The sequence below is a fragment of the Strix uralensis genome, chromosome 1 (genome assembly GCF_047716275.1).
Source record: "Strix uralensis isolate ZFMK-TIS-50842 chromosome 1, bStrUra1, whole genome shotgun sequence".
Classification (NCBI taxonomy): domain Eukaryota; kingdom Metazoa; phylum Chordata; class Aves; order Strigiformes; family Strigidae; genus Strix; species Strix uralensis.
The window spans coordinates 29,544,118-29,559,950 of NC_133972.1; the positions used below are offsets into that span (position 1 = coordinate 29,544,118).

Genomic DNA, 15,833 nt, shown 5'->3' on the forward strand with positions numbered 1-15,833 from the left:
CAAAACCAACCCCCTTTTGCTCAGCCAACACTAAGAGCAGGGCTGAGATCCCAGAGCTCTCATTCCCACAGTTTTGGAAAGTTCCTTTCAAGCTCTTTCATTTCTTACAAGGGTGCAATCCTGCATGCCTGCCTGAGATGAAACTTCTGTCTTCCTCAAATATTCCCCAGGAGTTCTGTTTTAATAAAACTGCAGTGGCACTACCTGAAGTGGAAGAAGTTGTACTGCATACAGAAAAGGTTATATATATATTAAAAAATATGATGCCATTTATGATGATGTTCATGGAGCTCAGGAGGGAGTAAGTAGTTCCCATGTCAGTTTGTCAGACTTTATGAGCAATAGATTTGTCTGCTCGAATAGAGAGGATAATAAAAACAAGATCAGGCCTACACACTGTAGTCATATCAGAAAAATACTCTAAAACAACCTAAATGAAAAATATCTATAGCTCTGAGTGACACGATGTTCATGCAATGACCTTTACATTAATTAGCATCTTTAAATTTCTTACAGAGCACACTTGATTCTATCTATACCTACCACTGAGGTGGCCTTTCTAAGACAGGGTCATCCATCTCTGGTTTGTAACTACAGATTTGTAGCATGAATATGAACGAGTTGAGATACTTAATGGATTATCACATAAAGTGCATAATAAATGACCACATGATGCTCACTATTAGAGAGCATGATTTAAATATACGCCAAGAAATGAACTTCAGCAGTTCTTAAAAAAAAATGCTTACACATAATTTTAGTTGGTAAAGAATAGCTATATAGTTTATTTTATCAAAGGAAAATATATGTCATCTGCATTAGCAGGAAAAATAAAGTGTAATTACTTTTGCCTGACCTACAGCAAAGTCTGATATGCAAACTACTCTGGGTTTCTGTGGCAAAATGCACCATGTGAGACATAGCTAGCCAAAAGTGATAACAATTTAAAAGGGATATAATAGCATTCACATGAGTTAACCTTTAATATTACTGAAAAGGAAACAGTATGCAGTATGAGTAATTATTCATTATATTCATGGTAATTATGAAGCTGAGTAACTACTCACAGTCTCATTGAACAGACTGTTACAGGGAAAAAAAATTGAATAAGCACAGCAATACTAAATGTCTACATTATATAAACATACTCATTTTGCACACAGATTTAATAGCAGAAAAATTAAAAAGGGACCTTCATAATCGTTGATGTACCTGAGAGAGCAAGTAAAAAATTATCTTAAACCATACAAAGTTTTCTGAAAATAAAGGAAGAGCAAGAGAGAATGTGGGAAATGGATTACTGTTCGGGCTAGGGACGTTCAGAATAGAAACAATATTATAAGATGCAAAGCATCATCAAAAGCTTTTTCTGACAAAGTCAATATGAGCCTTTATAAAATGATTTTCATTTAATCAGCATAATCTTTCTTACAATTAGTAATGCCATATGGAAAGTCAGTAATAAAGTCCTTTCAGAGAGACTAAAATTTTTTAAGGTTTACTGGCCATTTAAGTCCTGCCTTTCCTAGTTCAAAGCATGGAGGCTGTATTGTGCTACACACACACCTCTCTGAGTTCACCAAAGCGCTCCTTCATGTCTGCTGTAATGCAGTCCAACTCTTCTCACCTAAATGTGAGTCGGCCTAGCACATAGCAACATTTTATTTTACATAAAAAAATCATATATTACCATGTGACAGCCAGTACCTGGCGTCTGACTGTTCTTCCTAATTTTGCTATGCTTCTGTAAGTAGGGAGCTCATGGGTGTGCTCAGGGAGTTTAGGCAGAGGCAAGCACAGGGCTCCGGGCACAGGGCTGCTGGTCAGTGGGCTGTGTGGGCAGGCTGCAGTACGCACTTCAAGTCCTAAATTTTCTTCTTAAGAAAACTGTTTGTTTTTTTTTTTTTTTTTTCTTGCCCAATTTTAACAGCCCTTGGGTATTTAGGTGCTCCCTGCATGAGAAGTTCTAGGCAGATTGACCTCAAAACTGTAGTTTTCTGTCCTAATCAGTTCATCTGCTCTTACTCTATAGTAATAATGTACATAAAATTCTTCCTCTCACATCTGTATATGTATCTGTGTGTGTGTAAAAGAGGACAAGAAAGAACATTGATATATGATGTATTTTTAGATCACGTGTAGATTTTATGCAGTAGTTAAATGTGTGGTATGGCAGAATTACGTAGCTTCTGAAACATCCAATAGACATCACAAGTCCTCTTTTGAAAATATATTTGACTGGCAGTATGCAAACCACTGATGTGAGGCAGAAGATTCCCCGTAAGATGCCTCTACAGGCCCTTTTGAGGAGCTTTGTGTACTGGGTATTTATAGGAAATAGAAAGAAATGATGAACCACCTAAATTTTGAAGAGGGAAAACAGGAAGATTTTAGTTGGATAGGGACATTTTCATCGAGACTAAATAAATCAGTACAACTGCTGATATAAATTAGTATATTAAAAACAGAGTGAAAAATAAGGCTATTCATTAGAAGAAATGGCAATTCAATTTGGCAATTACTAGAAGAATTATCAGATAACTGAATTAAAAGGAAATCTCAGAGATTTACACAGTATTGTTCCTATCAAAAGTGACTTTTGCATCTATTTGCAATAAAATGTAGTTACTGATCCTTTCCTCAGCCTGACATACATCTGCTTGTATCTCTGTCCTCCACTTTATGTCTCTGTGATTCTGTCATTTGGAGAGACATTAAAGTTTCTTAAGGAGCCACCTGGGTTTGACCTGTCCTGAGCCTTGTACCGCTGCACACTGCCCTATAGGCTCAGCATTACCTGAAGATATGGGACCTATGGAACAAACGGAGTTTCATTGCAGGTGGTGCAAGTGTGGGAACCGCATGCTGCAGTTCGTGTGCCTGGGAAGAGCCGCTCCGAGAAGAGCAGGACTTGGGCTGATACTCCTAGCTCTGACGACGGTCTGCTGGTGGTAGGCTGTCCATGTCTCCCTCTCAAAGACTCCTAGGAATCTGATTTCTGCCTGCAGCCACCCAAAGTCTTCGCTTGCTGGGAAAGCCTGCCAACTCCATTTATTGTCATGGATGAAGGATCCACGAGCTGCTCTCAGCAAGATGTAAACAGCAAGGCCAGGCAAAGCACAGCAAGGAGGCCAGGGGAGGCAGTGGTGTGGGAATGTGCCAGGTGAGGGATCACCAGATGATCAGGAGGAGGATGGGGAGGGCAGGAGGCAGCTGAGAAAAGCTGTGAGCAGCACAGCACAGCACTGAGAGCTAATGTGATGTGACAGAGCCTATGAGAGAAGTATGATGAGGCAAATGAACTTAAGGGATAACAGTGACAGGCAACCATCACATTTGAAGGCTGGTCATACAGTGGCAGTATCAGAGGAGGGAGCTGGCAAGAGAAGGTAGATTGAAGCCCTGCCTGCACCAGGGTTGCAGAGATGGTAAACAGCAAGGATCAGATAGACTGGGCTTGAGGTTATTCCATGTTTGAGAGCTTCAAATGTAAACTGTGTTAATAGTGATATATGCAAGTTAAAGTCTGCCTTGTAAGGTTCATTTTAACAATTTAGGTTAGCAATACCAAGGAATGCTTACTTTTTCTCATCTACCCTTGTAAGCACTGTTTTTCTATTACACTGCAGATAAAAGTGTCCTTAACAGCCCATCACATATAAAATGTATGAAAAAGTTGAGTAGAAGCCAAGAATAAAAAGAACTGCCCCTTGCATGAGGCTGAATTTATGAAATAGTAGAAAGTTTGTAACACAGGAGACGGATTCCACGTAATCATATTTAGTGCATAGAGATTAGCATTATATGACAATTACATACAAAAAATTGAAGAGATGCTTAATATTGCCATTAAGACCAGATTCTATAGACACTCTGCATTATATTTACATGGGAAAAAGACTCTCCTTGCAGTCAAGCAGTTGATTTAAAACAGCTAAGCTTTCAAATGCTGAGAACAATTTTTCAGTCGATAGACATATGAGATTTACAAGGAGGAAATAGAGTTTTCTGTTATTTTAATTTTGATTTAGAGGTGATTTAGCATATTGCAGCTTTCAAGTCCTGCGAACCATTTTTCAGTCAGCTGAGATTAAAGTCCCTAGCAAGATTAATTGTAGAGTTGGGATTAAGAGATTTTATAAATCACTCAAATTCAAAAATAAAGCTAGCAGAGTACTAGGATAATGACAGATATATCCATATTGTATCAGCTACAGCTAAATTGAATTGACACTGTAATAGACTGAACGCAGTCAAATATGAGAGTAGAAGTTATTAATAAAGATTATTCTTGATGAAAATGCAGACACCACTGCAGTGACAATTCCTGGGGGGAGAGTTCTCTTGAAGAGCATTCATTTTTCTACAAACACCTGTATGAAAGACCCTGGTATGGCTTCCTGATTTGTTAAGGCTTCCTGCTCCAGAGGGACAGTATGCAGGATAATGAAATTACCATCCTTCCTTCAGTAACTATAGTGTACATAAAGATGCAGTTGTTAATTTGTCGTGATGGCTAAACTTTAGATGATCTCAGATCAAAAAAGTTTGCATGCTTGGGGAATTCACTGATTTCTTATGTGGACTGAGGACAGAAATTGAGCTGAAATTCTTTCTCTCACATTAGGGTAACTGAAAGATGTGATACCTCCCATTCATATAAGCATATATAGAGATACACATGCATATACAGATATATCCTCCCCTCAAGAGACATCGATCTATGTGTAGCTATATATTCCATTCAATACCCCAAACAAAGAGACAGAGCAAGAGAGAGAGCTTTCCTTTGTAAAAGCCAAGGGGCAAACTGTCTGAATCCATTAGAGATGAAAGGAAGATAGTTAGCAGGAAAAAAGAAATCTCAAAAGTATTTCTAAAAAGTGTTGAGTGGTCATTAAGGCACTGGAAAAATGTAGTGTTATTTCCTTGGCAGGCAATCTAAATATTTTTATTCATTTCTTTAAGTGGCTGCTCTGAACAGGGCACAGATTCTCTATTCTTTAGCCCACTGCACTACAAGGGAGATGCTGTATTTTGGGGCTGAAGTGAAACCTCACCTTGTGACCAAGACTGAAGCCTCATTAGTATCTGGCCTTTAGCAGAAAGTGAGATCATGTCCACACTTATGCTTTGCTTTGTCTGTTCCATACCTTCCTCCTGCCTGGCATCTCATAAAACCAACATGATACTTAGGATGCAGCTGAAAAGGGAATGGCGATTCTGCAGGCTGCCCGCTTTCTTGCTGACTCAGCCAACTGGGTGCTAGGCTAATTTCTGCGATGCTACAGAAGCTTCCTCACAGCGGAGGCGAAGAGACATTTTTAATTGATTAGAGCCTCCCAGAAAGCCAAGGCTAATTTGTCAGTTCTCAGATGAGCTGTTCTAAAAATCGTGTTCTCTGGTTGTAGAGATAAATCGGAGTTAGGCTGGGATGGCCCTCCACTGCTCCTGTTCAGGCTGCATCAGTCACACACAGACAAACCTTCTTGGGGAAGAACAACTCCCTCCTCATCATGAGTGTGCTGCAGTTGTGAGTGAAGCCAAATGCCATTGATTTAAAAGGAAAGCAGAGCTGAAAGGGTCAGTGACCTCTGGCTTGGAAAATCTGGAGTCCTGTTTCAAGGCATGAGACAAAGTTGAAAGACTGAAATAGACTGACTTCAAAGGGGAAAAAAAATGAATATTGTGAGAGCAAATTATACTCTGACTTACCACATGGTGTATTCTATTTTCGTGAAGAATAGCTTAATTTGATATTATGCTTATGGCTTAACTTTAGAGAGACACTGACAGGTAAGGATTGACAATAAGAAAATGCTGGACCGGTAGGGGAAAGAGTGGTTGGTGCAGATGGGAAGGGAAACCTGATGGCAGTGATGCTTGCCTATACAAATCTAGGAACATGAGCTGGACTACACAGTATAATTAGAGGATGTAAAGAATAGAGATAAAACTTTAAAATTTTAAGAGGATGTGATGTTGAAAGCTACAAAGGTGTAAAAACTGAAGAAATACATAAAAATGAAAGTTTTGGATAGGTACTTTTTCTTTGTTTAAAAAAAAACCTGAATGAATGAGTGATTCATTTTCTTTTATGTGATAAAGACAAGATGGGAAAGCAGGTTAGCTATCTAGAAGAAGAAATGAAAATCACTTGACACATTTGTTAAAAAACCACCAAAATATAGGTCAAACATCTTTTCTTCATGTGCAGATGTGCTCTCAGATGTTTAATTTTATTTTAATTAATGTTTTCCAATATGTAAGAGGGTGGCCAATGATCTAGGCATCAACAGTGTTTACAAAAGGACTCTGGATCCTTTAGAAAATACTGAGAGCTTTGTATAATACAAACCAAACAATGCTCACATCACAAACTTATTTTAATTATAATAGTAAAAGACATTTATCTAGAGTTCACTTTCAATATATTTTTCTTATTTTAAAAATTATTTTACCCTTTCCAACACCCATGTGCAACATAAACACACATGATAACAGAGTGCACAATATCTGAGAACAGATAAGGAAAAGCGATTGTGGAAATCTTTCTTCAGATTTTAATACACTTTGGATTAGGCTCTTTAACTGTAACTATGTTACGTGACATGGGCATTTGCCTTTGGAACCTCAGACCGGGTCAAGTAACTGCATCTGGGAAATATAGTTTCTGTTTCTTCCCAGGTCTTTTGTGGTCACATTTTTGGAAGATCAATTTTGACAGTACCCATTTAAATGTTTCCTTATTTCATAGTAAAAGAGGGATGAAAATGGCCCACAGAAATCTCAGGAGTAATGTATGAATTCAATCATGGTGAGAAATGTGAATTAGACCCTTTCTGCTATGTACTTACAGGGAGGCAATCTTGCTAACACTCAGGAATACATTTTATGTCTTTCTCAGTACATTCCACAGTCTTGTACTTTATCTCTAAATGTTTTAAGATGATAGAGCCATAAGGAGTGGGACTATACTTAGAAAAAAAATCTAAGATGACCTATTCCCATAACCCTAGGACCCATAATTTTGAGAACAGCACCAAATATCACAAATCTTGTGCTGAAGTCAAAGAGATGTCAACACCCAGTGACACAGATAGCACTGTACCATGAGGCCTATGTTACGTTCCACTACCTTTTTTTTGCTAGAAATAAGCATGTGGAGAACATATTTAACCACCATTCCCAGCAACACTGACTGGCAGCAGCTACCTTATGACAAGCAGTCATCTTCCCACACTGCTTTATTCGAGGGATTTCCCAAACTATTTTACCTATGAATCAGTTTCATAGGGTCTGGAAAATAGGTGTAATGAAACAGCAACAGTTTGAGAGATCATACAGCAGGACTGAAAATAGGGGTCATTTACAACTGTGACTGAAGTGAACAGAATAAGAATCCATATGTACAGAATATGCTAGCGACACAGTCAGTTATATCTGACATTAATCCCCTGTGCACGTGTACTTATTACTTTCTTACAAATAACAATTTCCCTCATGATAAATACTGCCCTTTTAGTAATACAATACGGCATCATCAACTCTCTCATCCTTTCTCAAGCAGTACATTTTTAATATGATTTATATGCACACATTTCTTACAATGACAACTAGCATCAAGATAAAGGCAGACAAAAAAAAATCTATTACAAAGCAGGACAAGAAGCCCCTATTTGTGTGATATTTCATTAATAAGCAATGCACAGCTGCTTACTCACGTCTCAAAATAATACAGTTGCCAAACACAACTGAGTGTGGATTGAAAAAGTCTTTACCTTGTGGTGAAACAGCAAACTGGACCTTCACCTTCTAGTGTAAAATGCCTATTGCATACATTGCCTCAAGACTCAACATATTCAACAGAGAGAATGACAAAAGATATCTCTCTGCCATGTCTTTCAGATCTAGTTCTTTACATATTAGGTTTGGATCTCTGAGAGAACTTCAAGCTCTATTTCATACTCAATAAATCCATTTAGTGGATATGCCAATATCCCCTAAATAATGTAATTTTAATTTGCTGGGCGACTGAATGTAATCCTTGCATTACAACTACTACAAACAGACTAAGCCCAGCAAAGAAGCAAACGAAAGGGGCCTGTTAAGATGGCCGTGTGTAGCAAGTAAGAAGTCTGGACTGTCCTGGGCTGGGAGGGAGGCAGGAAAAACAGGGCATTGCTCCAGCTCAGTATGCCCAAAGCTTTAACTAACTGAAGGAGAAGTTACAAAGTTTCAAATTCTTTCTTCACTGTGTAATCACAGTTAGCTAAATCAGAAAACGTGCAGTCAGCAAGGTGTAAAACCACTGTAAGACTTCTCAGTAACCCCAAAGCTTCCCTAAACTGTAACACTAACAGTGGGAAACAAAGTTAAGACCATCTCTAATACTGTTATACTGACCCATCTTTAGGTCACTGGCTGGGAAAGTCCAATTTACAGAATGGCAAGTATTTTGAATTCACATCTCTCATTCTTTTTTAAAACTTTTCCTGATAATATCAGTGTTAATTACTACAAACATTACTACTGTGGCATTAAAATTCTGTTTATAAACACCTCTCTTTCAATAGTGTACTCATGGTAATCAAATAGGAATTAAGTACTCTCTCTTTTAATGCTACACCCTTCTATTACAGAGCAATGTGGTATACCAACCCTTTTACAAGAGTCAAAAAGAAATTAAATATTTTTGCTCTGATACCTCCTCCCAGAGAGCTGCTCTAGACCCTCACTCTCCACACTGGCAAGGTGAACAATTAACTTCTTTTCATTAAGTTTCATAAAAGACAGACCCATTGATTTATTTGATTCTATTAACAGCCCTGGGGGGTAAATTTTCCCGGTTTCTGTTCCTGTTATTGAACATGTGTGTTAAGAATTGCACTCAGTCTTCCACATAAGGTCTTGGAAGTGTCTTGTACATGACATTGGTAATTCCTTATCTCTACTGGTAATGCCCCAGGATGCATCTTAGGAGTGTATTTGCCTATTTTATACATGCATCAGACAGGTAGTTTGTAATAATCCTGTGATCACCCAATAAAGCCTAGTTTTGACACCCTCCCTCAGCAATTATTACTACTCATTATCGATGACATTCTACACTACCTCATTTCATCCCATTTCTGTTTTTCCTGTCTTCATAATCACTATATTTTTCCTGATTGACATTCGAAGCCTACTCGATCATGATAATGACCGGCCACGTTTATGTTATTGGTACAGTTCTACATTTGTGGTTAGTGTCATTATTGACAGCATTAGAAAATGAATCCGTAAGGAATTCTGTAAATCTCTGTCTTTTACTCCAGTTTCTTGCCTTTCTTACAGTATTTCCACATTCTTCCAGAAAACTAATGTAAAGCAATTACTTATAACTTCATGAACAACAGTGTATCTTGCACCTGCAGAAGTAATTTATATGGGGTAGTGCGAAAGGTGCATATTTTTGTCAGACTGCCACAGACCCCTGGTGAATGATACGGGTCAACAGGAAAGATTAAGTATCTTCAGCTGCTTATAAAGGGTGCGCCTCCAATATAAATGCTTTCATATTAGAATCAAATCCAAATCAAACAAATAACTGCTGGAAATTATGCAACCATTTGCTAAATAAATCCATATCCATCTAGCTATACCGGCAACATGCAGACAAATTTTAGCCAGTTATTTAAATTCTTTCCATCAAAATTCTCAGTTTAAATAGTCATTATTTCCTTGAAAGTTTTATGTTTCACCCTACAATGATATACCAACATACACATTAAAAAATACCACAAGCAGAGGACTCCTATCAGACTTTCAATATCCTCCTACTAACCTTAGGTGGTTTAAAAGGATAATCCGGTGAAAAGGTAATGTCAAGGAAGAAAACTCCACCTTCATATACAGACCCTGGAGGCCCCAGTATAGTTGACCTCCATTCATAAATGTTGTCTCCTTTGGGTCCAGCACTAAAATAGAAAACAAAAATATAACATAATAACCACATACAATCAAGAATATACTGCATCAGTTATACTCTACTAGAAGTACCACTGGTTTTGCAGTAACACTACAAGTTAAAATTATGTATCGCATTCATTAAGTTAGTCCTGGATAAAACATGTAACTGGTGTCCTAAGCTCTGTCAGTGAAGTGATATATTCAGCCAGGAAGAAGTATTAAAATCATGTTATAAATTATTCAATTAGGCACAGAAAAATTCCTGACTGTCTTATCTCAAATATTTTAGTGGGCAGATGTGAAGTATTTACAGTGCAGGGATACAGAGTCTTTGCTGAGATTTCTTGTCACTGTCTTGCCTCACAAGCCATCCTATTTTCACCTACCTCCTCATTCACCTACCTCATCAGTCAATAGCAGTGTAATTACACACATTATTATACAGCACAGACTGTACTAAAGACTGAGCAGGGTACAAACGACCTTGCAACTGCACTTTCTAAGTTGCTAACCTAAGGACTCCAGTCACTAGGTACAGAAGCCTGCTTTACTCTGCAATCATTACCCTATCTTAAAAATACTATAAGCAGAAAGTGGGTTAAACTGCTGGATTATATTAATTCAAAGTCCTCATTTAAAAACACAGTACTGAAACAATATTGAAAATGTACAAAATATAATCCTGTATGTGAAACAAGAAACCCACATGGTCAATTCCTGACAAAATCAAATTAAAAACTGATAGAAGTTCTTGGACATGACTCTTCCAAAAGCCAACACAGCCTCCTTTCATACAACATAATGCTTGTCCATAGAAATACATATTTTACTCAGGGTAGCCTCTTAAGGAATATGACGATTTCTTTTCAGTTCACAGCCTGCTGATATCAGTCACTGATACAGGACCTGAATTTTAATTAGGATCAATTGGGATGGTGACTTCTATATATCTGATTAATATTTTTCAGAGAAAGGCAGTGCTGGTAGATATTTCAAATAAGTGACGTGGTATTGTCTTAAGGCATTTCTTATGGAACAATTTTTGTTATGTTTGCAGTACAGATTTCCACAGCATGCAGGGGTTTGTGAAATAACCCTGTGTGTAGAACAGATGAAAGCTCTTGGCTATGCTCCATGCCTCACAATGTACTCAAGGCATACAATTATTATACGACATCATGTCATGTTCACTGCTCAACTATTCATTTTGTTCACTGAAAGTTAATAAAACCCTCTTTCACCTGAAATTCCTTGGGCTCCCTTCATTAAAACTTTTGACTGCATGATTCCCTGCATACAACTGCGTGACTTAGTACTGCGCAGTGTACTTCATTAGTCATGGTACCTACATCAATTTTCTGTAATAGCTGTTAATGTTTCTTGGCTTTCTAAACTACGTGCTTTCTTAACAAAAATGGGTTACAGAGACTATAACATTATGGAACATTCATTTTCTATCAGCCATAGTAACAAAACTAGCAATTGTTTTAAAGATAAAATCTGGCTTTTTAAGTGTCACAATAGCAGAAGTGTTGCCATCCATATTTCACAGTGTCTATAATACATCAGGTTGCTAGCTGCCAAACAAATTTAATTTACCCAGTTCTCAGTTTGCATTAACCTTTGAATAATAAAGCACAGCTGAGACTGCTGTAAGAAACAAACCAGAGAATGAATAATTAAAAACATCTCCACTGCCTTTAGAAAGACCAATCCTGAGTCAACAGGGAAGGTTTAATTGTGACTGAACTAGGCATTAAGGGGCTAATTGAACTCTTTATAAGCCCAAACAAATGTGGTCCTACATCAGTGCTATGGTATACAAGGTTCACAGAAAGTAAAACCCTTAAAAAAAATAATCAGGCAATTAGTTCAAATAGAAAAGGCAAGGAGCAGGAACGGTCTAAACCTTACATGAAAAAAAGCCCATATTATGTGAAGGAAATCCTTTCCGATTTTCTGCAGAAAAACGTTCTAATACTTGGAGAAGCAATGACTCAGTTGATGCCAGTAGGTTAAAATGGAAGTGATATAAATGTTGATCCCAGAGAAATGGTTGGAAACAGCAAGTAACAAAAGCAAGCCCTGTCTTTTTTAGACCTTATTTAACCAGGAAGGGATGGTTGGGCACTTTTCGGGTTTGAGCGAGGCTCACTTTTTTGATCAGAACTCTCTCTGATAGTGGCATTTTCATAACTTATATTATTTTTATTTGTTTTGCCTATTTATTTAATTGCATTAACATTTGAAATGAACAGTCATTAATTAGAATAGTTGGAAAATGCTCCATCTGCCAGTTGAACTGTTTCGGCACGTCCAGCTACAAGCCCAGCCTGATCACATTCTGAGGATGCTGATTAACATTAATTGAAGGTTTTCTTTGCAAATGAGAGATGAAGCTTTATTAAGTATTATTATTAATTTGAAGAATAGCTTGAATTATATGGAGTGTGGGAAGACTGCTGTTATCAACGTTGCCTGTTAGAGTGCTTGCTGGCAGCAAGGCTGTTCAGCTGATCCACGTGCACATGCAACAGCTGGTATTAAGGGCAACAGCATGCAGAAGCATAATGTTTTTTCACTTGCACATTAATAATACAAAAAGTTTGACAGGTGTATTATCTTTGTTTTTCTTCTTTCCTAATTGTCAAGCCTTTTATTTATCCACATTATTGGCAAGCAGAATGACGACTCATCAGGCTTCACCAGAGAAAATTCCCATATGTGCAAGACCTCAGCCAGAGCCTTATTCTATAAGGTTTATAATGCAAGAGGATTTAATTGCCCTTCTCTCTACATGGATATCTGCCCAGCACACTGAAGCCCAAATGTTTTACATTCAGTATGATTTATATCGCAGCACTATTAATGTTACTGGCAACTAAACCACAGATCTCAAAGAAAGCAAACCAAACATCTCAGTGCCTGAAGTTGTTATCTTTGGAAGGACAGATTCAGATGTGCACCCGCTTGGCAAAGGGCAGACTAAATCTGTCTTGAACTTAACTGACCCAGGGCCAGAGCATATGCATGTTGCCTGCCACTAACCCACTGCTAAATCAGTCAGCTTCAGAGGATATAACAGTGGCTGTGGCAGCTCCAGGTGGAAGTGACTGAAGTATAAGAATAAGGTGGTTAGAAGAATGGCAGGTCTGCTGCCTCCCAGTTTGAGCCCTGACACTGAAACCCTAGCAACTCCGCAGGGTGAGGCAATCAAGGAGCCCAGCGAGGATGCAGTGTGACTCTGGAGCTGGCGCTCCCCATGTTTCCAGCATCATCTCCCAGGTGCAATTTGTAACACAGGACTGAGGAGGTGCAGCTGAGCATAAAGGCCTTGGAGACTTGAAGTTATCAATGGCTTGTCAAGAGCTAGCTCTCTGCTGTCATTATGCCCCTATAGCTGATGAGACACTGCACAGAATATTGCTTGGTTTACCTGCTGGGGAGGCTTTGCTCACTGGAAGAGCTGGGGTGGATGGACATGGAGCCAACCTTCTTCCTCTTCCAGAATGACGTCAATATGAGTGTATGAAGTTCAGGACAAAGAAGTCAAAACATGTAAAGTGGTCTCCTTTGTATTTCACTCTCCTTTGCCTCTCCTTACATATTTTAGTTCTGTCACTGCTTCCCACATACATACTTGCAAGTGAAATATACGCACATCAGGTACAGTTAGTAGAAGAATACTTTAAATGCTACTATAACTGAATTAATTTTGCTTTAAATATGCTTAACGCACCAAGTATTTTCTATTCCCTTGACATGTTTTAGGCAGGCAGTCACTTGAAAGTAGTGCTGCTAAAAACTGCCTGTCCAGTACAACCCATTATAAACACCAAGCTTTCACTGTACTTAGAATAACCTGAAATATTAAATTTAAAATGATGTATTAGGAGAGTTGTATGAAAACAACAGCATCTGTGAGACATACCAGATAAAAACCCACCTGCAGAAGTTATGAAAGTACATTGGATTTTTAGTTTTATCAGAGCTGTGATTTTTATACAAATTTACTAAATTTCCAGAGAACAACCCAAAAAAGCAGTATCCCACATTTATCAAGTAGTCGTATGACATAAATTAATCAAAATAATATTATTATTTTCTAAGCTAACTTATGTTTCTTGATGAGGGTTCCCCTGCTTCCCTGGCACCTATAATCGGAAGTAGCATAACCTTATACTGTAGAAAATGAGGACTAGTTCAACGTCTTCCCTTCCATTCCTGGTCTCTGAACCTTGCTGGTATTCACATTTAGAGTGTACCTGTGCTCTTTAACACAAGGGAAAGAAAAGCCTATAGCACAAAACAAAGAAGTAAGAAAAGGAATTGCAACTTAAATTGCCTTCTAGTTCGGACACGCTAATGGTGTGTGGGGGGAAGCGACCAGGCCAAATAAAACAGGAAAGCAAGATGGCTGGGAGGCCTTCCCATTCCTCAGGACTCAGAAAGAAATTGAAAGATTCTTCTGGCCTGGATGAGTTTAAGCTCATTTTTATCCTCATCCTTTATAGCAGGTCAGAATAAAGCAGGACCAGGATATTATACTACCTTTGTCCATGAACTGGCTTTCCATGGCATTGTCTACGGCAACTCATTCTGATTACTGCATTATCTAATCCGAATTGCCTTAGCACACAGAAACACACATCAGAACTGGGGTACTCCCGCACTAGGTGCAGTCCCTGGAAGATGCAGACCCTCTCAACTATCTTCAGTAACATGTGACAGCAGAAAGACGAGGGATACACTCAAGCCTCTTCCTCTCCCTTTCCTTTTATTGCACAGAGCCTTGGCTTTACTATTTAAGAGATTTCCCTGCGAGGAGAGAAGCTCACCACAGAATTATCTCCATTTATAAGACACACTTTCTTGCAATCCCGTTTCTTGCACATCTAACAGTTATGCTGGAGCATATGCTGCCTCTAGCTGCCCTCTATGAATGCTTCTGGGAAGCCAGTTGCCCAGAGGGCAAAGTGGATACAAAAGTATTGGAAGATTGGCAAAATAATTTAAGAGCACAGCTGGTGAGGGAGAAGGATGGATGTGACAAAACAGAAGATTGCAGATTCAGTTTTCAGTGAGATACATCTCTTGAGAAGCTCATACAAAGTCCCATTAAAATAAACCCAGTATGTACCTCTGCTCTCTGTCTGGAACATGGTACCAAAACTGAAACTGTTCCTTAGTGAAAGCATTGTTTTGGCCTGTACCACAGATCAGGGTTGTCCCTGTGCTTGGGGACAGACATGAGACCAGCGGTGGGGCTGTGCTGGTAAAGTGGTTGCTGGATAATCTCAATCTGGAGGGTCAGCAGGAGCTATGCTGATGCTAACATCACCAGGTGACTCAGACCCACCTGCAGACCCAGCCCAGCCCCATTCAGCAAAATGCAAAGATAGTGCCGTTGAGGAGCATTGGCATCACAGCCCGGTGAGCAACTGTAGTTTCCAGCCCTCCCTTCCCACTGCTGTGCGGCTGTGGCTCTGGAATGGATACAGATAGTGCCAGCAGAACTGGGCATCTGTTGAATTTCTTCTGCTCTTCCCCTAGTTCTCCCTACTCTCTGTTCTGGAAGCCCACCTGATCCACCACCTCTCGCACCTTCACACTTTTTCTTCCCTTGCTACCAACAATTCTTTGTAGAACCTGATTTTCTATTTTCTGCTTGAGGGTGGTTTCTCTCCCGCCCCCTCTCTGTATAATTCATTGCTCCTCCTTCATGCTGGATCCTTCCTGCCTTCAGGTACATGCAGATCCCCCTACCCCTAACATTCCCTTTTCTTTTTCTCTCATCAACAGCCATCAGCACATCCTGCTATTCTTCATCTTTCTCCAGAAAGGAGGAGGGAGCAGAAAATGGTGCAGGGGGATTTTATTAC

At 39.0% G+C, this 15,833-nt stretch overlaps 1 protein-coding gene across 2 annotated transcripts in view; it reads right to left on the minus strand.

Annotated features, from left to right (window-relative positions):
- The window catches only part of UBE2E2 (ubiquitin conjugating enzyme E2 E2), a 219,976-nt gene that overhangs the window by 29,136 nt on the left and 175,007 nt on the right, over positions 1 to 15,833 (minus strand). For both annotated transcript variants that reach the window (XM_074891803.1, XM_074891793.1), the window contains exon 4: positions 9,827 to 9,959. In XM_074891803.1, the coding sequence (XP_074747904.1) occupies positions 9,827 to 9,959 (133 nt within the window). The remainder of the gene's footprint in view (positions 1 to 9,826; positions 9,960 to 15,833) is intronic.